Source organism: Salmo trutta, chromosome 37 (genome assembly GCF_901001165.1).
Source record: "Salmo trutta chromosome 37, fSalTru1.1, whole genome shotgun sequence".
Taxonomy (NCBI): Eukaryota; Metazoa; Chordata; class Actinopteri; order Salmoniformes; family Salmonidae; genus Salmo; species Salmo trutta.
In genome coordinates this window covers 13450118-13476001 of record NC_042993.1, presented here as the reverse complement: position 1 = coordinate 13476001, position 25884 = coordinate 13450118, and the positions used below count along the sequence as shown (strand labels likewise).

Below are 25884 nucleotides of genomic sequence, written 5' to 3'. Positions count from 1 at the left end.
GCTTCCAATTTTGTGGCATGACAATGCCCTCATCAGAGCGAGGTCCAAATGGAAATTGTTTGTCGTGATCGGTGAGGAAGAACTTGACTAGCCTGCACAGAGCCCTGACCTCAACCCCATCGAACACCTTTGGGATGAATTGGAACGCCAACTGCGAGCCAAGCCTAATCGCCCAACAGCAGTACCCGACCTCACTAATGCTCTTGTGGATGAATGAAATCAAGTCCCCACAGCAATGTTTCAACATCTAGTGGAATGCCTTCCCAGAAGAGTTGAGGCTGTTATAGCAGCAAAGGCCTTCCATCATCCAATTATCAATAATCGTCAAAAACAATAATTCAAATGGCATTATCAAAATGCATTATTACTGCTACAGGAAGAACACTCATATCATTGTTGTTCAACAAAGTAGAATTGGAAGAAAAATGACGAGTTCAATAAATACTGATTCATTGGGGCATCAGCCTAGACACACCAAGTGTTCGCTGGCCGAGAGTACTTAGCACCTCAGAACGTAATTTGAGCACCGATTTTTATACATAGAATCTCGTGAAAAATGTCAGCATTCAGACGTCTACAGCACGCTGAACGATCGGCTAGATCCACATTCAGTGCGATGTGATTGGTCTTGGCGAGAAGGATCAAAAGGTGAGAACTCCAAAAAAAACGAGGTCAAATCATGACGTCAGTGATCTTCACGTCGGAATGTCGGAGTTCTAGAAAGATGCCAGAGTTTCCGAAATGATTTTCCAAGTCGGAGCCCGTTTTGTTTTTGGAGGGGGGCGGGGGGGGGTCACAATTGTCTTGAACGCACTGAAGTCGGAAGTCAGAGATTTTCGACTTCCCAATTGTTTATAATGCGGCATGCGTGCCGACTGAAACCATTAAGTGCGCCTTTTCTGACTTTTAACGATAGTTCGTCAGCCTCTGCCGCTCTTTTGGCGGGGTGCTGGTGAATCACGCCTCTTTTTCATGCAGTGCGCCAGAGCAGTTCTTTCACTGTAGGGAGAAATGGTATTGCATATTAATATATGTTAATTGCATGCAAATAAACATTGCTTCGCTACCACACCCACAACGGGGGAAAAATAATGGTCTTGGATTCGCAGGTGGAGGACTTCTGTGAGGGGCCGCTGTTATGACTGAATTCGACCCAAAACCAACGAGGAAGTCTGCTCCAGTGTTGAGAGCGGTTGTATAAAACCAATTGGTATGTCAAGCAAAGCTCTTAACCGTGCCAGGCCGCTTTTAATTTCTATTCAGTTCGACTCGCCATAAGTTTAGCGTCTAAACTGTCCGTAAGAGAGCTTTAAGGAGAGGCAGCAGAGAGAAAAGCTCTCTCTCCTGCTTGCTCTCTCGTTTATGTGACTGACTTAAGGCCTCAAGTTGCTTTCTTATTTCATTCTGTGAAGTAGATCACAGAGTTGTGACTTGTGGCCTAAATCTGTCATCAGCTCACTGTTGTAAAGCTGTTTCTCTGCAGGATCTTTCCTCTGACCCTGGTTATGTGCAGTAAAATATATTGATATTCACTGTCAGTTGAAAAGGACCTGAAGCAAGCCAAAAAATATCTTTTTTTTTTTTAAACAGACAGTTTGTCCTTCACTAAGACAGCCCATGACAGACAACAAGATGATAAAGCATCATATTTATTGCTCTGCAACATTCTTCAAATAATAAAGTTTAATTTAATAAACTTGTATAAAAATACATTATCAAGCCATCCACTTGCCACTGTACGTACACGCTATAAATGAAAGTTTCCATTACTGTAATTAGATTCCAAATACATAATAGATCACCATATCGAGATCATCACATCAGTCTGTGCGGTTCTGTTACCACGGTGATGAAACATCAGCGCACATACTTTACCATAATATTAATAGATTTTTGTCTGCTATATTCACAGAGAGGATAGGGTAAAAAAATAGATGGCTGAGTAGGGAGAGTAGGGATATACACACCACTGATTATCACATCTTTAACATGTCTCCCACATCAAATATGCCTGTACATTCATGAAGGGGTGGTAATTTCTGTTAGCAAAAAGGCACCATAACTAAAAGATGAAATCTCATCCTGAATTTAAAATGTTACTCTACATTCTGAAAATTAAATCCTTGAAGTAAGCTTACGGGGACAGATCACCCAAAAACAGTTCAGATTGTGGTTCCCTTTTACATAGTGACTACATATAACTTCATCCAGCCCTTTATTTCAAAAACAATATTTTATTAGAACGAGAACTGTTCTGTGGGTTACCTGTGATTTCCAGGCTAGTGGTGATGTCTCAGACAGAGTTTGTTTCTGATAGAATCCTCTCTAGAGGTTCAAGCTGTACTTTGTCCAAATGAGATAGAAATGGAAAACTTCATAAATATGTTGCTTATAAATCAAGGATATTGCGTGACCTTTATTTAACTAGGCAAGTCAGTTAAGAACAAATTCTTATTTATAATGATGGCCAAACCCGGACGACGCTGGGCCAATTGTGCGCCGCCCTATGGGACTCCCAATCATGGCCGGTTGTGATACAGTTGTGTAAAAGCAAAACTAAATGTAAACGCAATGCGCTGAGGAAAAAAACCAAGATCTCTTCACAATATAAGCTTATATCCATGGTTGGAACCTGAACGTCTGGTTAGACTTTTCCCACAAGGCCCTCTGCTGCCGTCCGTCCACTGAAGATGACATCATTGACCGAGACGCCGTCATAAGAGGACCCAGCCAGACTGAGGGGTAGATTGTGGTCTCTGATGTATTGTCTCATATTTTCTGTTGATAGAAAAACCAAGCCCAAATCAACAGATATATGGTAGATAGGTATATTAAAAAACAACACCTCTTTTTCAATACAGGGCACAGAGACCAGAGATACCCAGCACAAAAGCAAAAGTCAAATCTATTAAATGAAGACTGTCCTCATCTTACCAAGTCGTTTCCAGTGTCCAAGGTAATATTGAGGAATGCAGTCCTAGAAGAGATAAATTACTTATTAAGACAATTATATTAGCTATCCTGATCCCAGACCTGTATGAGCTAAAGCCGTCTCTTAACTATCATCGTAATGCCAAGGAGTTGGCTAAGCACATACAGACCTGGAACCAGCCTACAAATGGTTGAGGACGTTAAAACTAAGAGTGACTGGACAGGAAAGCTGGCACTCAGATCACATTTATGGAAGATAGCACTGAATGATGAATCCATCCTGTCAACAAATTAAAAAAATAGGACATTTGTTCCCCTACAGTGTCAATTCGGAAGTGATTATCGCATCTGCTAGCTATACAGACCATTCCATTCAAATTTAACTGTCTTGCTCAAAACTTCCTGCTATCTCTGCTGCCTGGCTGTTGGTTGACATGGGAACGCAGAGAGATAACACAAATGGAAAAGGATTTGTTGGTGCTGATGAAATAAATGAGAAGAGCATCTGCGCATACAACAGGGGGAATGACTTGGTGCAAGGGAAACATCAGGATTTGAGCTAGAATCAGAGAGATGCAGCACTATGAATACTGATGTAGCTGACTTGGGGTAGTGTGTGTCTGTGAAGACGTGTGTGTAGGAGTAGGGGAAGAGGATCTAACACCCCAGTGCCTCTCTCCATCCTGCCTATTTAGTTCCATAGAGGGAATGAGGGAGAAAGACCAATACAGAAACAGAGAGGAGCCATCTATCTGGTGAGATAGTGATCATCAACAGGCGTGTTGATCTGTTTGCTCCAGTATTGCTCCCCTGGCACAGGGCTAAGTTATGACATAGTGGAGCTCAACTGAATACATTGTTGTTGGTTCAAATACTAACTGAATACAGGGCCCAATGAGGACCACTGGTGACACATAGTGGTTAATGAATGAAATTGAACAAGAAGAGGCCTTTGATTAAAGTCTCTTGAAACACGCACACACACACACGTCTTACCTTGAGTAGTGCAACGATGCTCCAGATAGGTGGTGTGGTAACGCCCAGGTGTGATGTCACGGCCTGGGTGGCCCTATCCAAGAGGAGCTGCTCAGTCACTTCATCTGGATTTCCAAACACTTCCTGGAACCAGGCCCCGCCCATCATCACCTAGGGAACACAGACAGTACACACACAGCGGATTCAAATCATCAAAGCTTGATGATGAGTTGGTTATTTTAATCAGCTGTGTACTGGTAGGGCAAAAACCAAAGCGTACACCCAGGGGAGGCCCCAGGACTGGGTTTGGGAAACCCTGATTTAGAGAACTGTGTCTGCCTGCCTGCCAGCCAGCTTAATAATAAATGAATCATCAAACATCCTTTGTCCTGAAGGACCATAAGACCATCACTGAAGAAATGGAACTACATTCCACAACATCCTTGTTCAGGGCTACTGAGTTGTAGTCCCACGGATGGCTGCACCATATTTGCCTTGGCCAGCAGCTTGTCTGTTTGCATAAACTAACGTGTCTAGAGAAACAGGCATCTGCCCAGTAAACAAATAATATCTTAAGAATGCGAGGAGGAACATCAATAATGGAGTGACATTTGTTGTAGAAGTCAAGTCACATGGCACAAGAGGCTATATGCAGTTAGTTACAGTGAGGGAAAAAAGTATTTGATCCCCTGCTGATTTTGTACGTTTGCCCACTGACAAAGAAATGAACAGCCTATCATTTTAATGGTAGGTTTATTTAAACAGTGAGAGACAGAATAACAACAAAAAAATCCAGAAAAACGCATGTTATAAATTGATTTGCATTTTAATGAGGGAAATAAGTATTCAGCAGAGGATCAGCAGGGGATCAAATACTTTTTTCCCTCACTGTATACAGTAAGTCTTCCACACCAGGGTATTCCAAACAGAAACTCCCTCCACAACCTCCCTGTGACATGACCCCATAAGCCTGACTGAGGCTGGGGTTGGACTGTGTAAGGGACTTGGGGATCTGTCATCCTCACGTCTAAAGCATGAATCATTTACGCTGAGCGTAATCCTGTATATCTTGATGGGTTCCACTGTGGTTTATACATGGTGGGTTGGTCCCTGCCATGCTGTGCATTATTAAAATAGGAAAGTATTCTTGCACGGCCTATAACACACACATTATGTAATTGTTTGTGTATGAGAGAGAGAATATAGTACACATACATACATACATACATACATACATACATACATACATACATATACATACATACATACATATACATACATACATATATCTCTTACTGTTAGTCTGGTGGTGGGTCCTCCAGTGCGGTTGTGCTGGGGGAAGGGCACAGAGTCATAGACCACCCCTAGGAGACCTCTGTCTTCTGAGGATGGCACCAGGTGGCCAAAGCCCTGAGACCTCACAAGACAACACTCACATTAGATACACACACATTCTGAAACACACCCATACAAAATAACAGAGAATCTTCCAAAACAAATTGCTTCATTCTCATTGAGTGTTCTCACCGTGACAGGCAGGACGGAACCCTCGTACTCCAGGTTTACCACGGCAACAGTCACTGTGGCGATCTCCAGTAGCTGCTGTGACAGGGGCTGTGCAGCAGAGGGCAGTGCTGAGGCCAGAGCTAAAACAACACACGCACAACTGAAGACCAACACCACACAGGCTTCCAGGTCCACAGGCAGAACGACAGGGACTGAATTTAGAATCACTGTTTGAACTTAAAAGATGTAGGTTCAGAGGTCAAGTTTAGTAAAAGTTAATTTACCCTTTGCGGGTAGAGCAGAAATGATATGATCAGCTTTGATGGTGCCGTCCTCCAGTTGAATCTATGTTAAAAAATCAATTCCACAGACATCAGTTGATTCATATACTCAATTGAATAAACAACTTAAAAATGCATATACCACCACAACTCCAGTGCAATGACAGTACACATACATGTGTCTCAACCCCCAGGTCTCCAGCAGTCTCACCTCCCAGCCGGTGCCATTAGTACTTAGCCCCGTCACAGGGGTGTCTCTGTGCACCTCTACACATCCCCCATTCCTCATCCTCTCCTCCAGGGCTTCTGGAAGGTTCTGTAAGCCCCTCTTCAGTGACCACTGGGCCCAGTTCTCCTGAGCGGCCCTCTTGGCCAGGGTAGAGGGGGGTACGTCTGGTCCAGGGCCTGGGGGGACAGTCACACTTGTTATTATTAATTGTTATTATTATTATTGCCTATTTATTGCCTTCACCTCCCTTATCTCACCTCATTTGCTCACATTGTATATAGACTTATTTTTCTACTGTATTATTGACTGTATGTTTGTTTTACTCCATGTGTAACTCTGTGTTGTTATATGTGTCGAACTGCTTTGCTTTATTTTGGCCAGGTCGCAGTTGTAAATGAGAACTTGTTCTCAACTTGCCTACCTGGTTAAATAAAGGTGAAATAAAAAAACTAAATAAAAAAATAATCTACTCATTTAGACAGGTCAGCAATATGACCGTTATGGGGACATTTAAGACTCTCAGAATTCCTATGTAGCTTTGGTGTGGTGGCGGACTCTCTCTCACCTGAGCCCAGCAACATCCCCAGTACGATGGAACCTCTGGCCTTCTCTGCGTTGTAGAGTGGCGGGAGACAAGAGCGCACACTCAGCTTCCTGCAGTCCCCTGCAAACACTCCCCTGCACAGGCTGTCGATGGCAATGTCTGCAAGCTGCAGAGAGAAGAGGAGCATACTGTCACTCTGAACTGATGTGGAAGTTGTGTGGACATCATTTAGGGTCTGTTTTTAATGCCATCTCTCACCTCAGTGCCCAGCCTTCTCGACACGAAGGAATGAATAGACTCATCCTCCTCCTTTCCTCTGCTGATCAGTATCTCCTTCAGTACGCTCTGGATCAGAGGACGAGAGAATGGAGGGACTGTACGCACTACTCCACTGGATGGAGGGAGAGAGAGACAGAGGGTGACTTGGATAGACAGACTACCTACAGGTGATTCATTTCACCATGTTGTGAACGCATGAACATAGCTGTTTGGGTCTAACATGGTACTATTTTATCACTCATCCTTACCCCCCTTACCCTAAGCCAGAAGGCATCTTGTGTAGCTGGCCTCCCACGTAGAGGTAACGGTTCTTAGAGGCCACGTGATCATAGGTGACTGGGAGGACCTCGCTCTCCAGCCCCAACTCTTCCACCTGTAGAAAACAGACTTTGATTTTTACCTACTCTCTCACACACACACACACACACACACACACACACACACACACACACACACACACACACTTTACAGTGCCTACCATGTTGAGTGTGTTTCGTCCCACGGCTCCTGCAGGTCGTATCCCTCTGGGTCCATGTTCAAACACAGCTCCATCCTCCCTACGAGTTGAGCTTAGCCAGCCTCCGAACCGTCCATCCCCCTCCAGCAGCACTATCTACACAGACAGACAGGGAGAGATATTAATCTACAGTTGTACCTGTGCAGGGCCTAGTGGGCATCTCATAATAGTGTAATAACAGCTTAATTACAGTATGTTTGGCCTTACAGTAGAGCTGTAGCCTACCTGCAGCATATGTGGAGATAGTTGTGGTAATGATATTTACCTTGGAGACCTGGGGGCTCTTGCTGAGGTGGAAGCAGGCTGACAAGCCCCCAATCCCCCCTCCCAGGACAGCCACCGTCTTCTGCATTCAACCTTAGGATGCCCAGCTCTGTGCAATGGGACAGAACAGGGCTGTAGTGTCTATTCTGTACCACACAAATCCCTCAAGCATCAATGTGTAAATGGCATTAAGAGCAACTGAGCAAGCCAAGTAATGTTAGTAGAAACTTCAGTGAAGTGACCAAGCTTGGCTTTGGTTAACGTGGGGGGAAACAAGGACAGCTGCACACTGTCAGACCGGTAACTATCAAGAGGCCTGGCCAAGCCTATTTGACCCCATGATGAAGTGTTTTTGATGATGAGCTTCCCCATAGGGTGATGCAGTGACAAGGGTTTGTGGAATTCAGCTATGACTACATCGATTCGCTCAAGGTCAATACTTCAAAAATTGTAATAGTTAAACACTTACCTTGTACCTATGTTTGTGCTCTGTAGTTCTGTGCCTGTTTGCTGAAATCCATACTTTTTAATAAAACGTTCATCAAATACAACCACCAACCGTTTCCTAATTTCTGTTGCTCTAAAATGGTATGCCAATTGAATCTCAGATTAAGCAGGGTAATGTACGTTTTAGAGCAATCTTTGAACAATAGAAAATGTGGAAATGGTCAGTGGTTGTATTTGACAAACGTTTTGTTAATAAGTATGGACAAAGGCACGCAACTACAGAAGACAAACATAGGTACAAGGTAAGTGTTTCATAATATACATTTTTGGGCGAATCGACTAGTCAGAGACTGACTTCCACAAAGCCTGGTCCCTGCTCAACTCCGTTGGTGGAGTTAATCTGAAACTTCCTTCACCACGAGTTGAGTTTAGTTAGCTACAAGGGCCCGTTACTAAAACAATATGACGGTGTCTCTCACGAATCAAACAGATGACTGACAGAGTTGGAGCCTATGTCTCCCACTAATCTGAGTGGAGAAGGAGGGTTGGGTCTGGGTGGTAGCCCCTGATAAGATGACATAATGACAGCCATTTTTAATCTGCTGTCTGGAGACTCAGAGACACAAGAGAAATGTACTATTGAAATAAATACTTTCTTGTACAGTCAGTGACAGTTTTCACTCGGAAACAGTTGAGCATATGTCTAGCAGTAGCTGGATACAGCAATAGCCTAAATACAGCTAGCTTGATGATTAGCTTTTTATTGTGAACACTTTTTATAATTTTTTAGTTTATTTGGTAAATATTTTTTAACGCTTCTTGAACTGCACTTGGTTAAGGGCTTGCAAGTATGCATTTCACGGTAAGGTCTAGACTTGTATTCGGCGTATGTGACAACGTTTGATTTGATTTGCTAGCTATCTAGTTTGATAAGTAAGGCCAGTGAACGTGCAAAGGCATGATGCCAAATTACGTTAGGGGCCAAAGGCAGTCATTCGGTTGTGTGCAGTTTTACTGTAAATTACAATACACCGGTATCATATCCAATTGAACAAAGTAACGTTAGTTGTTTTGAAGGAGTCTTCTCTCACAACACCTGTTGTCAGGTGTTACCCAATGCATTCAAAAGAACCGCAAACGCTGTTAGCCGGTTAGCAAGCAACACAACTGGGGAAAAGTGTAGCATACGTTGCAAAGGAAGGCACAACTTCACGAGAGGTAAACTGACATGTCGATGTGCTTATTGGAATAAATGTAGAAACGTCTAGAATTTACCTTTTACGGTCTAAAGTTGGAGTCACGACTCATATGAACCTCCGTGACATAACGTTGATGACAGAGGACTTCGTCGCTGCTTTGAACAACCAATTACAATCACCGATTTCCTCTTTTTTGCTGGAAATCCTTTGCTTGTTCTTCCTGTTTTCTGTATGGTTGCCATCTAGTGTACGGGAAAGCATTTACAACATGGCTGCTTTCTTTTATTGCTATGTGGAGTTCATAACCATTCAAAAATACAATGATCATTTGCATACCGGTAATTGTATTTAATGTGTTTATTTTTATTTGCTTAAAATCACAATGACCCATAACTTCCTAAACTGGATACAACTTTACCATACAATGATTATTTGTACATTTGTATTGTATTTGTGAGACATTCTACTGCACTGTTGGAGATAGTAACATACGTGTTTTGCTGCACCTGCCATAACACCTGCAAATCTTGTAAGTAAGCATTTCACTGTAAGGTCTCAACCTGTTGTATTCGGCACATGTGATAAATACAATTTGATTCGATTTGAAATCTGTGTACGCTACCAATAAACTTAGATTTTATGTAGATTTTAATATAAAACATGGACCCAGTCATTCAGATTATCCAGAGCCTCTGACGTCTCACATCATGGCTTTGCTACAACAGGAGACAGACACAAATAATGTATCTAGCTATCTAGCTAGTTAATTAAAGGTTAAATAAAACAAAACAAATACAGTTTGTTGAAATGACATGTCACTGAAGCTTGCAAGGGTCTGCCTGGTCCTTTCCCCCCCACACCTCTGATTCCAAAAGTTCTACAACATAATGAACAAGGGCAGCCTTTCTGTGGGAAGCTAGTGCACTACACAACAGCTCCTGCAGCCTGGGGAAGTCCAGCTCCCCTGGGTGGAGAGCTGACACCAGGAAAGTGGTATGTTTGAGGCCTAGTCGACCTAGGGCCTCCTCACTCCACCTTCTAACCTCTTCAACAGCCCCTTCCCCCATTAGGTCAGCCTTGGAGAGGACCAGGTAGCACATCCTCCCCTGAGCTGACAGACTCTGCAGCAGCTGGACACAGACCTGGCTAAGCCTGAGAGGCGAGACCAGGATATAGACATCACATAGTGGGTGCAGAGGAGTCAGCGACATCGGAGGGAATGGAGATGGAGGTTGCGGAGAAGATGAAAGAGCCTTCTGATCTGTCTTGGTCGACGAGGGAGCCAGATCCCCCACCCTGCCCATGCCTGGTAGATCCCACAGCCAGACATTAGGCAGCTCAGGGTGTGGGAACCCCAGAGCCTCCATGGTGGTTTCAGTGACTCCAGTGGGAGACGCCCTCTCGTCCTGGTTCTTCAAGCCCAGGAGGGAGTTGACTAGGCTGGAGCTGCCGCAACCCGTCTGCCCCAGGACCCCCAGATCCAGTCGGAGGTGCTCCAAGGCCGTGAGGGCGGAGAGAAGTCTGGATGGGGGGTTGGTCAGATCTCTGGACTGGAACAGGTGTCCATTCCGATCAATGTCCCCCGGACGCACCTTATCCATTCTCAGACCAGCTGACAGCAGAGACCTGCAGGGAAGGATACGAGCAAAAGGATGCAATGATAAAACGAAGTGTGATTTGGGTTAAAAAAAGTCCATATCACATGATATTACAAATTAATGGTTTGTTTTACAGTATCTCCTCAAGGCACAAACTTCATTATTTACTCTGAATCTGGAAAATTGCCGTGTAGTTTCATTAATATGAGTTATCTGTACACACACTGTTTGCACAATTAACCATAACATGAGACTAAACACACACTCACTGTTCGTCATTCCTCAGCAGTTTTGGAACTCTGTTTTCTCTGAAAACATCCACCATGAACTGACAGAAGGCTTTCTTTCTCAGCTCAGGCAGAGCTGGAGTCATGGTCGCTCCAATCTCCCTTAACTCTAGTAATGTTTGCTTCACATCCTCTGGGACCTCAGCTTCTCCAGCTGTGGCTGCCAGCCTCTTCCTCTCAATCTCCATCTGACGGGCTCTCATTCTCTCCCAGGCACAGGTCTTACAGGGTCCTGTGAGCTTCTCCTGGATCAGGTCCCACTCCTGTTCAGCTCTGACTAAGAACAGCGGTTGGTCCCTGTCACGGAGCTCCATGATAGGCCCTGGGAGGTTGTCCTGGTGCTGCACTGAGGTGAGGACCACCAACACATCGAAGTGTTCAATAGGGTGGTTTTGGCCATCGAGGCTTGGAATTGTCCAAATCCGAATGTTGGGGATTTTAGGGTGCAGGACCATTAGTGAGTTGGGGTGCAGGACGATCGGTTGGTTGTCAGTGGGAGGGTCATCTCTCTTATTGTCGTCCTGCTCACTTTCCTTAACCTGTCCTTTTTCTTCTCTCTCAGACACTTTAGTCAGAGTCCCCGAAATCTCAATTTCATCATCACTAGCTTCCTCATCCTCACTTTTCTCCTCCTCCTCCTCCTCCTCCTCCTCCTCCTCCTCCCCATCTCCTAACCCACACAGTGCTCTGGCCAGCTGACTGTTGGCCTCCTGGGTTCCCCCAGTAACAGCCACATCTAAAGGGAAGTGGTCATACAGTTCCAACGCCGCCACCAGCGTGCCTTCCAGTCCCGTCGCCCGTGGAGACGATCGCCATGGTGCAAGCAGCAGCTCCACCATTTCTTCACTCAGTTTCCCAGTCATCATGAGCTCAGTTCATCTCCCTGAGAAAAAACAAATGAGTATAAAGGTTATGTGCTCCTAAGACTTGATATTGTACAAGATGCTCTTGTTACAAAACCAATAACTAGCCTACGAATATTGTTGCACTCTCTTTGTCTAGGGGTCCTATGCTCTTGACCTCTTGGTCGGCCAGTCCAAGCTTATTATATATTTTTTCAGTTGGTGACTAAACATAAATATGTACAAAAAGGAAAAATACCAAAGGCATGCCCAAACTAAAGGTAAAAAATAAATGAAAGGCCTCATGGCCACCAAACAAAACCCGCAGCCTTTAAGGCTTGCTAGCTGGGAAACTGACTGACGATCACCTTCTTCATATTCTTCTTCTTCTTCAATGAGGTTTAACGGTGGTTTGCATCCATAATGTGTTGCATTACCACCACCATAAACTATCAAAATAAAGAAAGTCGCACACTCCATATATAAACTCCCAGCAACTTAATGAGTATTTACCAACGTTTCGGCATCATGTTTTTTAATCTAGCATTACCACCACCAACAACACTTTTTTGACGGTTGGCATCCAACTTTATGTTCCATTCCTGTTCCATTCCACCTGCTGCCTCCTGGGGGAATGGAGTTTGGAAGTGTATCCTGTCATTGTGTTGCCTAACTGTGTGCTTACACTACACTACCTACTACATAACACTATGGAGTAAGAAATAATCAGATTTGAGGGTAGCACTTTACATTACAGCACTTTATCCCGTCTACTGTAATGTAAAGAGATACTGATTTAGTTGGACGGAGGATGGAGAATACTTAAGCATAAATAATGACAGACTACTTACCTGGCAGAGATAAAAGAAAAATTATATGCAGACTTGATTTTATGGCTAATATCACTAGAGTGGTTTTTCCTCTTGTATCGAGTAATCCTTCTCTTCTGGAGGTTTGCCGAGGTAGTAAGTTCTTTAGGAATAACATCTGAACCCCATTCACTTCAATGTTGACCAAGTCAGTCACATGCTGCATTGTAAATAAACCACAGAACCTGCTTCCAGGATATAGATTTTTTTCAGGTGGAACAAGGTGTGCGTGTAGTCTGGCTGGCCACGACCCACAGGACAACACAGCGAGCGAGAGAGGCTGGTTTTAGCAAGACTATGGTGTGTGAATACAGAGAGACAAACTGGTGACTTATTGGAAAACACGAGAACTGTCTGCTTTTATGACATGAATATTACTTGATATGAAACATGGAAAAAAAATGACAAGAATATTACTTGGTATGAAACAAGATTCAATTTGTTGTTTGATATTCAGATCATAATTATTACATTACAATTACCACTTATTTTACTGTACATTTAAGACAATAACCTACGAGTTTCTTCATAGGCCAAATGTAATGTAGAGCCAAACAAAAGCATTATTATGACATGTGTGCAATGAAATGACTTTGTAGAGGTTTTTAACCATCCATTCACGAGAAACACCATTCTCAACAATGTAGCCTACTAACCTAATAAAATGGTCCTGTATCCTGTTTGAGTGTGAACAGTTAAGAAGAACAATGGCACTTCTCCCCAGTAGATGTCATCATTGCTTCTCATCTCAACCTACTAATAGTAACGCCACTCAGTCAACTGGAATAGTGTTTTATTGGGCTATGTCAAATAGGCCTGTTGACAATAAATTCAATGTTGGATTCCCCCCAATTAGTCAATATACAGTACACACATACAAAACAATGAAGATGCATGTAAACATACTGTACAAAGATTTGTATTAATTCTTTTGTTTAGGAACTTGGGATCAAGACGTGCAGACATGCCCCATGACGTCATGGAAGTAGACTACCATTAACAGCATGCTGTGACAGAGCATGCTGTGACAGGTGCTGAGTACAGCAGGTGCAACAGAAGGACAGGCGTTTGGTCAACAGAAGAAGATGCTCAGGGCCTGACATCATTGCAGGGGAGGTAATGTTTGTTGTGTGTAAAAATAGATGATGTGATGATTGCTCTAACAGTCTTTAAACCTGCTAATTTAAGAGACTGCTGTAACATAAGGTGAAGAATGGTTAAATACCGGTTGCTATAGGTGTAACATTCTACAGCCTAGGGGTAGACTGAGGATTGATGGCTTCCTGCAGAACTGCTCACTTTCTGTCTGGGCCAGATGTAGTCTAGGTTTATCATGAATCCATTTCTGTTGTCATATTTTGTAGTCAATATCTCAGTGTTTCCATTCAAAAGGACCACAATGCAATCTCTTGCTGAGCCAAACTGGTTGGACCACTTCTGTTGCTGCTAGTGTGAATAAGATCAAGCCCCTCCCTGGACACGTTCCCATATCATCAATACATTACATCCAGCCAGACCCTAGATTCTTTTGGATCTGTTAGGTACACTTGTACTTGGGTCTGTTATTTCTTCACTGTCTTCTTCTTCTCTGCTCAGGAGCAGTGGGTTTAGAAGGAGCTGACAGAAGGACTGCTACCATGGCTAATGGAAAGGGATTTCTCATCCTGGGGAATATATTTGGAGCATAATTATTACATTACAATTACCACTTATTTTACTGTACATTTAAGACAATAACCTACGAGTTTCTTCATAGGCCAAATGTAATGTAGAGCCAAACAAAAGCATTATTATGACATGTGTGCAATGAAATGACTTTGTAGAGGTTTTTAACCATCCATTCACGAGAAACACCATTCTCAACAATGTAGCCTACTAACCTAATAAAATGGTCCTGTATCCTGTTTGAGTGTGAACAGTTAAGAAGAACAATGGCACTTCTCCCCAGTAGATGTCATCATTGCTTCTCATCTCAACCTACTAATAGTATGAAATGACTTTGTAGAGGTTTTTAACCATCCATTCACGAGAAACACCATTCTCAACAATGTAGCCTACTAACCTAATAAAATGGTCCTGTATCCTGTTTGAGTGTGAACAGTTAAGAAGAACAATGGCACTTCTCCCCAGTAGATGTCATCATTGCTTCTCATCTCAACCTACTAATAGTAACGCCACTCAGTCAACTGGAATAGTGTTTTATTGGGCTATGTCAAATAGGCCTGTTGACAATAAATTCAATGTTGGATTCCCCCCAATTAGTCAATATACAGTACACACATACAAAACAATGAAGATGCATGTAAACATACTGTACAAAGATTTGTATTAATTCTTTTGTTTAGGAACTTGGGATCAAGACGTGCAGACATGCCCCATGACGTCATGGAAGTAGACTACCATTAACAGCATGCTGTGACAGAGCATGCTGTGACAGGTGCTGAGTACAGCAGGTGCAACAGAAGGACAGGCGTTTGGTCAACAGAAGAAGATGCTCAGGGCCTGACATCATTGCAGGGGAGGTAATGTTTGTTGTGTGTAAAAATAGATGATGTGATGATTGCTCTAACAGTCTTTAAACCTGCTAATTTAAGAGACTGCTGTAACATAAGGTGAAGAATGGTTAAATACCGGTTGCTATAGGTGTAACATTCTACAGCCTAGGGGTAGACTGAGGATTGATGGCTTCCTGCAGAACTGCTCACTTTCTGTCTGGGCCAGATGTAGTCTAGGTTTATCATGAATCCATTTCTGTTGTCATATTTTGTAGTCAATATCTCAGTGTTTCCATTCAAAAGGACCACAATGCAATCTCTTGCTGAGCCAAACTGGTTGGACCACTTCTGTTGCTGCTAGTGTGAATAAGATCAAGCCCCTCCCTGGACACGTTCCCATATCATCAATACATTACATCCAGCCAGACCCTAGATTCTTTTGGATCTGTTAGGTACACTTGTACTTGGGTCTGTTATTTCTTCACTGTCTTCTTCTTCTCTGCTCAGGAGCAGTGGGTTTAGAAGGAGCTGACAGAAGGACTGCTACCATGGCTAATGGAAAGGGATTTCTCATCCTGGGGAATATATTTGGAGCTGTAAGAGTTGCACTTGATTTTATTCCTATAGTAGCTGTATTTTGAAAGTATTTGTTTAATCATATGTAATTATATGGTAGACAAATGGTGTGTAGATCTATGGTGTTGTCCTTAACATTAAAATCCAGAAGTGTACTACAGAACATTAGATTTCTGGTCCTTTTCAGCACTATACTGTACGGGTTATTGACACTTTCAATTGTAATGTAGGATCCTGTTATGTTTACAATTTGTTATAACAACTTTTAATATACATGTTATTACCTTATTATAGGCAGCAGGTCTTGCCCTTTGCGCTCTGGCCATCTGGGTTGCAGTAGATCAATACAAGCTCTACCCTATAGCTAGTGTGTCGGGGAAAGATGACATCTTTGCCGGAGCCTGGATCGCCATTTTCACAGGCTTTGCTTTCTTCTGCATGTGTGTCTTTGGTATCTTGGCTGCTGTGAAGAAGAGCCGTGCCTTAATGCTAACAGTAAGACTTTGATACTAAATTCATCCCAATCTATTTGGTCACCGAAGTTCTTCATTTGTTCATCTGAACACTGATTCAAAATATATAATTCAAGTGGAATATATGGTATGTCTATATCTCTTTCCCTGTTGTTCTTTTCAAGTAAAGGAAAATATTTATTTTGGGATTTTGACAGTATCTGATCCTGATGTTGATCATCTACATATTTGAGTGTGCCTCGTGTATCACTGCAGTCACCCACAGAGACTATGTGAGTACATGGGAAATGGGCAACTTGGGATACCTTTAGATCTTCACATTGTTTGAACAGCACAATTCTAGAAACATCACTTTGAAACGTATTCTCCTGTTTTGTCTCCTCCTCTCCTATGTGCTGTTTGTAGCTGGTTGGAAACAGTAATCTGGTGAAGAAGCAGATGCTGAAGTATTATGCAGCCGACGGTGACTCTGGCAGTCAGATCACACTGACATGGAACAAAGTGATGAATGAGGTGACTGGTCACCAAATCAAAGGAATCTGTCATAGGATAATCTGACTAATCAGAGCCACACCACACATTCCAAACAGACAACTAGCACAAAGACCGACTCAACCTAGGTTATTGTGTGGAGTATCTGTTAGGGAAAGGTATCACATTCCACTAACACACACACACACACAGTCACACACTCACATGCACACACCCTTGGGAGTAGCAGATGAATTGTCAGCTCTAACATGACATAGCATGTCCCTCTCTCTCCATCATCAATGCCAGAGTCACGATGTGTCTCTGCTGGGTGAACCGGTTTGGACAGCCTCATAGTGTGGCAAAGACAAGGGATGGGATCAGTTTGCTTCACAGGGACAGAAACATCCTCTGCAGGCTATGTTGATGTAGCTAGGATAAAGAATGTAGAGCTGCACGCTCTACAAATACTTATACAGTAGCTCACTTCGTTTGAGTGAAGTGAGTTCAGTCTGTCACAACATCAGTTTGTCCACTGACTAACTAAACTATTCCTGTTTGATTGAAGAATATTCTTCACCCATGTATTGTTTCTACAACATCCTCTCCTCCCCTATTTCAGGTGGAGTGTTGTGGAACGGATGGCCCAGTGGACTGGATACAGTACAACTCCACTTTCAGGGAGAAGTTTGGTACAGACTACCCCTGGCCCACCTACTGCTGCAAGAGGAAGAACAACTACAAGGTGGTGAATGTGAAGGCCTGCAAGAACGGCCAGAACACCACCATGTTCACTAAGGTGAGAAAATACATTCCCATTGCCTAACCCCAAAGACATTCTCTGGTTCTCTGATTCTCACTTGAAGGCTCAAGATTTAAGTAGCTCATAACCACAGATCTAGGATCTGATTATACAGTACCTGCCATGAATTATAACTGTACTGTAATAACAGTATGGAAAATATCTGACCCTGTACAGTATCAGTGGCTAGGGGTCATTTATACCTCCCACTTGAAGTAAGCACATTGTTGCTTGTCCTTGAACCACCTTGGCACAGGCTATCCTGTTTATACCCTCTATCTTTCTATCCAGGGCTGCTTCAACCACATTGAGTCTGTGTTCAGTCTATATACATGGGCTATCAGCTGGTATGGTTTTGCTGTGCTAATGTTTATGGTGAGTTTTCAGTTGGTTTACTTAGGTTGGTAAATAGTTAAGTATTCCGTTGCAACAGTTTCATTACCCAAAAACGATTTATCGGACACTTTTGTATACTACACAACATACAGTAGAGACTTTATAAGATAAAGTCTAACAACACTTGCACTTTCTTGCTGTAAGTCTAACATTCCCTTGTCTTTATTTGATTCAGTTCTGTCTGTTGATCCTGGCCATGGTGTACTACCTGATGCTATGAGAAGTCTGCCATGGTGTACTACCTGATGCTATGAGAAGTCTGCCATGGTGTACTACCTGATGCTATGAGAAGTCTGCCATGGTGTACTACCTGATGCTATGAGAGGTCTGCCATGGTGTACTACCTGATGCTATGAGAAGTCTGGCCATGGTGTACTACCTGATGCTATGAGAAGTCTGCCATGGTGTACTACCTGATGCTATGAGAAGTCTGCCATGGTGTACTACCTGATGCTTTGAGAAGTCTGCCATGGTGTACTACCTGATGCTATGAGAAGTCTGCCATGGTGTACTACCTGATGCTATGAGAAGTCTGCCATGGTGTACTACCTGATGCTATGAGAAGTCTGCCATGGTGTACTACCTGATGCTATGAGAAGTCTGCCATGGTGTACTACCTGATGCTTTGAGAAGTCTGCCATGGTGTACTACCTGATGCTATGAGAAGTCTGCCATGGTGTACTACCTGATGCTATGAGAAGTCTGCCATGGTGTACTACCTGATGCTATGAGAAGTCTGCCATGGTGTACTACCTGATGCTATGAGAAGTCTGCCATGGTGTACTACCTGATGCTATGAGAAGTCTGCCATGGTGTACTACCTGATGCTATGAGAAGTCTGCCATGGTGTACTACCTGATGCTATGAGAAGTCTGCCATGGTGTACTGTACTACCTGATGCTATGAGAAGTCTGCCATGGTGTACTACCTGATGCTATGAGAAGTCTGCCATGGTGTACTACCTGATGCTATGAGAAGTCTGCCATGGTGTACTACCTGATGCTATGAGAAGTCTGCCATGGTGTACTACCTGATGCTTTGAGAAGTCTGCCATGGTGTACTACCTGATGCTATGAGAAGTCTGCCATGGTGTACTACCTGATGCTATGAGAAGTCTGCCATGGTGTACTACCTGATGCTATGAGAAGTCTGCCATGGTGTACTACCTGATGCTATGAGAAGTCTGCCATGGTGTACTACCTGATGCTATGAGAAGTCTGCCATGCTGTACTACCTGATGCTATGAGAAGTCTGCCATGGTGTACTACCTGATGCTATGAGAAGTCTGCCATGGTGTACTACCTGATGCTATGAGAAGTCTGCCATGGTGTACTACCTGATGCTATGAGAAGTCTGGAGGTGATGTCTCGAACCATGTTTTATACTTTCTGCTGAAGCCACACCAACCCTCACTTCAGCAACTACCTCATTTCTTAAATAACAAATGACTGTGGGAATGATAAAAGTTTTCTGATATATAGAGAATGAACACTGTGTAGGGATGTTCCATCTTTTTAGGTAAATGGTCTCAAATTTGTATATTTTATGTTTATTTTTTTAATGGTTTATTGCACTGTAAATGCTAGATGAACAAATGGTGATTGGCCTGAGAATTTCAATGTCCTAACTGCTTTGGTAATGGGATATATATATATATATATATATATATATATATATATATATATATATATATATATATATATATATATATATATATATATATATATAGAGTTCTTGTCATTAATTGTACAGTACCAGTCAAAAGTTTAGACACACCTACTCATTCCAGGGTGTTTCTTCATTTTTACTATTTTCTACATTGTAAAATAACAGTGAAGACATCAAAACTATGAAATAACACATATGGAATCATGTATAAAAAAAAAAACACTTTTTTGGTTACTACATGACTCCATATGTGTCATTTCATAGTTTTAAAACTTTCAAGAACATGATTTACATGGCTATTGTACATTTCAGATTTGTATACCCTGTTCTATTTCTTGATGAGTTGTGTTATATTATTAACAGAGATCAAAGCGATTCTTGAAAGTCAGGGCAATCCTTGTCTGGGAAGGGAAACGTAATTTCTATTGTTGTTTTTATTTTTTCATTATTTAACCTTTAAAGATTTAATTTAGGTGAAAATATGTTTTTTTTGTAATTTTCTAAATATTTTCAATATTATTCATTTCCATGTTGGAAATGGCCCTGTCCAGAGCAAACTCCCCAAAAAATGTCAAAGAAAAAACAAACAGGCAAAAATTAATTCATTAGGTTTTAGAGTCATAAAACAACTGAGGAAAAACTAAATTGCTGTTAAGTATACCACTCCGTAAAACATCAACTCCATCAGATTTGTCTAATGTCAACTATGCCAGAGTGCTGAAAGATCTGATAGAACAGTTATGTTTTTATTGGGGAATTTCTAATTCATTATTTTTCCATTATTTAGAGAATGTTTGTATTGAACTTAAAAATATGTCTGTTTTAAGTATCTGTACTCCATTAGAGGCATTTCAACTCTGTCACTGATGGGTAACCCTTAAAAATCTATGTTTTGTCAATATTTGGGAATAAATATTAATATGCTTAAACTGTTGAAGTATTTGCTGTGATATACCTAAGTGATAATTTTAATAACTGTTGTTTTATGTTCTGAATCTATATAGTGCAATAAATAGAAAAAAGTTGGGAGATTTGTATTACATATTTGAATAATCTCATGTTAGAATGAAACAAGCAAGGCCTTTAAACAGTTATTGGACAATACATGTAAAAATAACATGCCTTTTATGGTGTCTGACTGAGTTGACATGAATGCAGTTTATTGCATTTTCAAAAAAAATTAACAAAAATGGTTGATCCTCTACAATATTTAAAAAAATATATTATTTGTGAAAAAGAAGTTGAGATTGTTCCGTCTTTCAAGAATTTCTGAGCTACAGTGCCTTGCAGAAGTATTCAGACTCCTTGGATTTCTTCACTTTTTATTGTGCTATAAAATGGGATTAAAATGTATTTAATTGTCATTTTTTGTCAACAATCTACACAACATATTCTGTAATGTCAAAGTGGAAGAAAAAGTATATATATTTTTTAAGATGAACAAAATGTAAATAACAGCTCCCTGATTAAATTCATGTTAGAAACACCTTTGGCATCAATTACAGCTGTAAGTCTTATTGGGTAAGTCTCTAAGAGCTTTGTACAAAACCTTGATTGTACAATACTTACACATTACTCTTTTAAAAATTATTCTAGCTCTGTCAAGTTGGTTGTTTATCATTGCTAAACAGCCCTTTTCAAGTCTTGCCCTAGACTTTCAAGCTGATTAAGTCAAAACTGTAACTAGGCCACTCAGAAACATTCAATGTCATCTTGGTAAGCAACTCCAGTGTATATATGGCTTTGTGTTTTAGGTTATTGTCCTGCTGAAAGGTGAATTTGTCTCCCAGTGTCTGTTGGAAAGCAGACTGAATAAGGTTTTCCTCTATGATTTTGCCTGTGCTTAGCTATATTCTGTTTCTAAAAAGAAAGAAAATTCCTTGCCAATGACAAGCATACCCATAACATGATGAACCCACCACCATACTTGAACATATGAAGAAGAGTGGTACTTAGGATTTTCCCAAAACATAACTCTTTGTATTCAGGAGATCCTTATCGCAAACAGGATGCATGTTTTGGAATATTTGTATTCTGTATAGGCTTCCTTCTTTTCACTCTTTAATTTAGATTAGTATTGTGGAGTAACTACAATGTTGTTGATCCCTCAGTTTTCTCCAGTCACAGCCATTAAAAACTCTGTAACTGTTTTAAAGTCACCATTGGCCTCATGGTGAAATCCCTGAGCAGTTTCCTTCCTCTCCGGCAACTGAGTTAGGAAGGACACCTCTATCTTTGTAGTGACTGAGTGTATTGATACATCATCCAAAGTGTAATTAAGAACTTTTTTGTCTTTTTACCCATCTACCAAATCGGTGCCCTCCTTTGCAAGGCATTGGAAAACCTCCCTGGTCTTCGTGGTTGACTCTGTGTTTGAAATTCACTGCTTGACTGAGGGACCTTACAGATAATTGTATGTGTGGGATACATGTTAAACACTATTATTGCACACAGAGTCCATGCAATTTATGTGACTTGTTTAGCAAATTTTTACACCTGAACTTATTTAAGCTTGCCATAACAAAGGGGGTGAATACTTATTGACTCAAGACATTTCAGCTTTTCATTTTTTATTCATTTGTAAACATTTCTAAAAACATAATTCATCTTTGACATTATGGGGTATTGTGTTTAGGCCAGTGACACAAAATCTTAATTTAATCCATTTTGATTTCACATCAAAATTTGGAAAAAGTCAAGGGGTGTGAATATTTTCTGAAGTCAGAGGAAGGGTAAATCATTCAAAAATCATGTCAAACCCTATTATTTCACACAGAATGAGTCCATATAACTTATGTGATTTGTTAAACCAAATTGTACTCCTGAAATCATTTAAGATTTCCTAAACAAAGATTCTGAATACTTACGCAACAACGACATTTTAGTTATGAATTTTGTATTCATCTTTAAAAGAATATAGAATTTTTCTTCCACTTTAACAGAGCATTTTGTGTAGATTTTTACAATAAAGACAACTAAATCCATTTTAAATCACACTTTATAAACACAGAAATCCAAGGGGTCTGAATACTTTGCTAGGCACTGCATAACTGATGTACTCAAACTATCCTAAATGGTCTAACCCTTCCTTTTGAAATTGTACTTATATTTTTACAGTATATGACATAAAAGGATGACAAAATATAAACGTTTTGCAATATCAGGTCTTCTTTTCTGGTTTTACCAGTATTTGCTGTCTGGGTGTGCCAAAAGCAAAAAGGTTTCTGCACACCTATAGAATACATCACACCCAAACCTAATTTGATAAACCCTTTATCAAAAGTAGGAGTGCCTTTTGGTCAGGATGTACAACAAACTTTAGGCGACATCACAGGTATATGCAAGAGACAAACAACTACACAAACACACCCTGTATATTGAAGACTGTTCACATTTCATATGAAGAAATATCAGGACAAGGGACCAAAGACAACAAAATGCATCTCCTGGTATAAAGAATAACTGTTTGAAGGACATCTATGCAGCTGAAGGATAATGTTACCTTGGTTTTCCGCTATTCTACTCTCTGGGTTACAGCTAGAATGCAGAATCAGTTTAGCTTCAGTCAAACGAAGGTAGAAGGTGAAATCTCAAGGCTGCATAATGGTAAAGTAAATATATGGATGAAGAATACATTTAATTTAAAATCGCTGATGAAACTGCAACTTTAAATGTTTTAATCTTCAGAAATGTCCATTGTATGTTTATACAATTCTTATTTTAGTATTCTATTCAATGACAAAATCTGCAGTTCAGGAAAAAAACAAAGGACAAATTGTTCCATCTTTGAGTAACCATCAGGTTTTTAATTCACACCTTGGAAAATATTACAAAATAAGATTAACTGCCTTTTGCCAAGTGCTATAAGGCTGAAAGGGATAGTATTGGACTGAAAATTCAGGTTCCACCCAAACACACACATAGGTAGTATAGCCATTTTAAGTCTTTCCAACTTGTATGGACTTTAATGTACTTGGTCACTGCATAGATATAAAGAGAAGAGGGAGGGAGGGATGCATGCTTGCTCACACAACAGGACCATACACACACACGCCCACACACACACAGTAACAGAGAACACACACACACACACACACAGTAACAGAGAACACACATGCGTTCACACAAACAATTATCCTTCAAAAAGCCCAAGTCCAGTCATTAGGGAGTTCAATGAAAAATGTGCAATTTTCTTTCATCTAATCTAAGGAGTTTAGGGACACTAAGAGTACCAGGTCCTGTATGCTGCCTTGTACCGTCATAGTAAAGAGCTATAGTGCACGTGGCAAGATACCATTCACAATGTTACCAGCCCGGACCTAGAGAGAACGTTACCACCTTAACATGCTTTATGGAACCAAATGATTGTTCATCAAAAAGGCACGTTGAACAAAAACCAAAGTACATCTCAGAAGTGGCACCATATTTCACATTCTCACCCCTGTTACAAAACAACTCTTCCTTCCCTCTCACTTCACTACAGTGGTATCACAGCATTACAACACAGTTGAGGAAACACCCCTGAAAGACGTATAGTTCCCAATGTTCAATGGACAGCACCGCTAAGCTAGCCTAATACAACCTTGTCCTTTGTTTAGCTCTCCTACAATACAACTACACTGGGACATTTGTCTATCTGTGATGGAAAAGTATCCACAAAAGACATTAGCGAGACATATCACCGACTGGGAAAGGATTTAACCAGTTTTGTAACCGACACAGTCATAGGGACAGAAGTGAAGTGATATACATGTGCACGCGCACACACCCACCCAGTTCAATATAGTGGAAGTCTGTGCAAAAACCATTACAGTACAGGTAATGATCTACCAAGAGGAAGTGTCTCCCCCTGCTGTCCAATAACAGTATTGCAGTCCCAATGCCAGAATGGGGGAGAGACATGAATTAAGACATGGTGGTTTGTTAATGGAATGATATTAACACATACAGTATGTGGTTTCTGCCTCTACTGAATCATCACATCTTTAGTAATGTGTTGTATGTGTCAGGGATATGTTGCATAGGGGCAGGCAGTGAGTACAACTCCCAAAATGGAGGTAAGGACTTGTGGGGTGCTTCTGTTGTATTCAACCAACACGGATACAGAAAAACAACCGAGGACCAGTGTGTGGTATTGTATTATCAGCACAGTACATTGCTTTGGATAAAAGCATCTGTTAGACTTTTTAACATGTACAAAAACATCCTTCAAGGATAATAAGTACATTAGATGAGACGCACAGTACAAACTTTCTGCAGTCAGACAGGCAGACAGAAAGCCACACAGCATTCAGAATGAAAGCGCAAACTAGTGTAGTACCACTAATCCTAAAACGACAAAGTACTGTCTGTAAAAACAGATTCCCTAAAACAGAAGGCAATGTTTTGTTTCAGTTTTTCATTTGCTGAATGATGTGCTTTTTAGCTCACCATGAGAGACACTCGTCATTGGTTACATGGACACATTTAGACATGCGTACATACATTCACACACTCACATTCTGTCCAGGGATAAAAATTAAAACAATCAAATTCTACTTGGGTCGTTCCACGAAATAAGCGCCTCTTGCGTCCTTTTGATATTTTAAGTACAAAATTGTGCACCAATACGGAATTTTAAAAGCGTTATATTTAATGAAGTGCCCTTTAATATAGACCACATGGAGAATTCAATAAATATATTTTTTAATATGAATAAAGACTTGCTAAAGTGCCAAAATTCTGCATTTGATATGTCTCTGTGACTTCAAGAAGATTAACATTTCTCCATCATTGTAAAGCCCTAGTAATTTTGTTGTTTTGACAGTCATTTCTGATTATTATTCATTTAAAATGTGATTAGTCATTCATATAAGCGCAACCCGGTTATGTGAACTGAACTCGTTTTAATATGGTGAAACTTTTGAAATAATAATAAAAAATATTGGACATCTACTAGCCAAATAATTGAGTAAGAGCAGTTGAGCTGGTTCTTCTGAAAACATTTCTGGTGTTTTGTGGTGGAAAACTGAGCAGGCCGAGCATAACCCTGTTAACCACAGATACCCAGGCTAGATAATTGTATTATTTTGTGAAGCTTGCATTCAATTGCCCCTCCCTGTTGCACACAACAAGCTTCCATTTCCTCTGCCACTGGGGGATTTATGGCTGATTTAAGATGAACTTGTCAACCTTGTTACTTTATTTGGCACTTCGTCTTTTTTAAAATTTAACCTTGAGATTTGAAAGTTGAACA

The 25884-nt window shown here is 41.1% G+C and overlaps 3 protein-coding genes and 1 long non-coding RNA gene across 4 annotated transcripts; 2 read left to right on the top strand and 2 right to left on the bottom strand.

The window, feature by feature from the left end:
* Positions 1-1633: 1633 nt before the first annotated feature.
* LOC115177546 (protoporphyrinogen oxidase) lies at positions 1634-9353 on the bottom strand. The gene is made up of 13 exons (XM_029738433.1): positions 9249-9353; positions 7528-7635; positions 7224-7358; positions 7003-7118; positions 6725-6857; positions 6488-6632; positions 5905-6098; positions 5697-5757; positions 5434-5552; positions 5203-5316; positions 3928-4077; positions 2935-2977; positions 1634-2778 (listed from the first exon to the last, which is right to left on the bottom strand). Exons 2-13 carry the CDS (start codon positions 7612-7614, stop codon positions 2645-2647), a joined length of 1431 nt encoding a protein of 476 aa, XP_029594293.1. The 5' UTR covers positions 7615-7635; positions 9249-9353; the 3' UTR covers positions 1634-2644.
* Positions 9354-9514: 161 nt separating this feature from the next.
* zmp:0000000951 (uncharacterized) lies at positions 9515-12878 on the bottom strand. The gene is made up of 3 exons (XM_029738432.1): positions 12751-12878; positions 11040-11940; positions 9515-10798 (listed from the first exon to the last, which is right to left on the bottom strand). The coding sequence occupies exons 2-3, from the start codon at positions 11921-11923 to the stop codon at positions 9988-9990; spliced, it is 1695 nt and encodes a 564-aa protein (XP_029594292.1). The 5' UTR covers positions 11924-11940; positions 12751-12878; the 3' UTR covers positions 9515-9987.
* A 101-nt stretch (positions 12879-12979) lies between these two features.
* On the top strand, positions 12980-14384 carry LOC115177548 (uncharacterized). The gene is made up of 3 exons (XR_003872422.1): positions 12980-13068; positions 13708-13884; positions 14365-14384. It is a non-coding gene; the product is annotated as an uncharacterized LOC115177548 (long non-coding RNA).
* A 785-nt stretch (positions 14385-15169) lies between these two features.
* On the top strand, positions 15170-18793 carry LOC115177547 (uroplakin-1a-like). Its single transcript, XM_029738434.1, has 8 exons — positions 15170-15290; positions 15771-15859; positions 16134-16334; positions 16510-16584; positions 16718-16825; positions 17406-17582; positions 17877-17960; positions 18157-18793. Exons 2-8 carry the CDS (start codon positions 15812-15814, stop codon positions 18199-18201), a joined length of 738 nt encoding a protein of 245 aa, XP_029594294.1. The 5' UTR covers positions 15170-15290; positions 15771-15811; the 3' UTR covers positions 18202-18793.
* The last annotated feature ends 7091 nt before the right edge of the window (positions 18794-25884 follow it).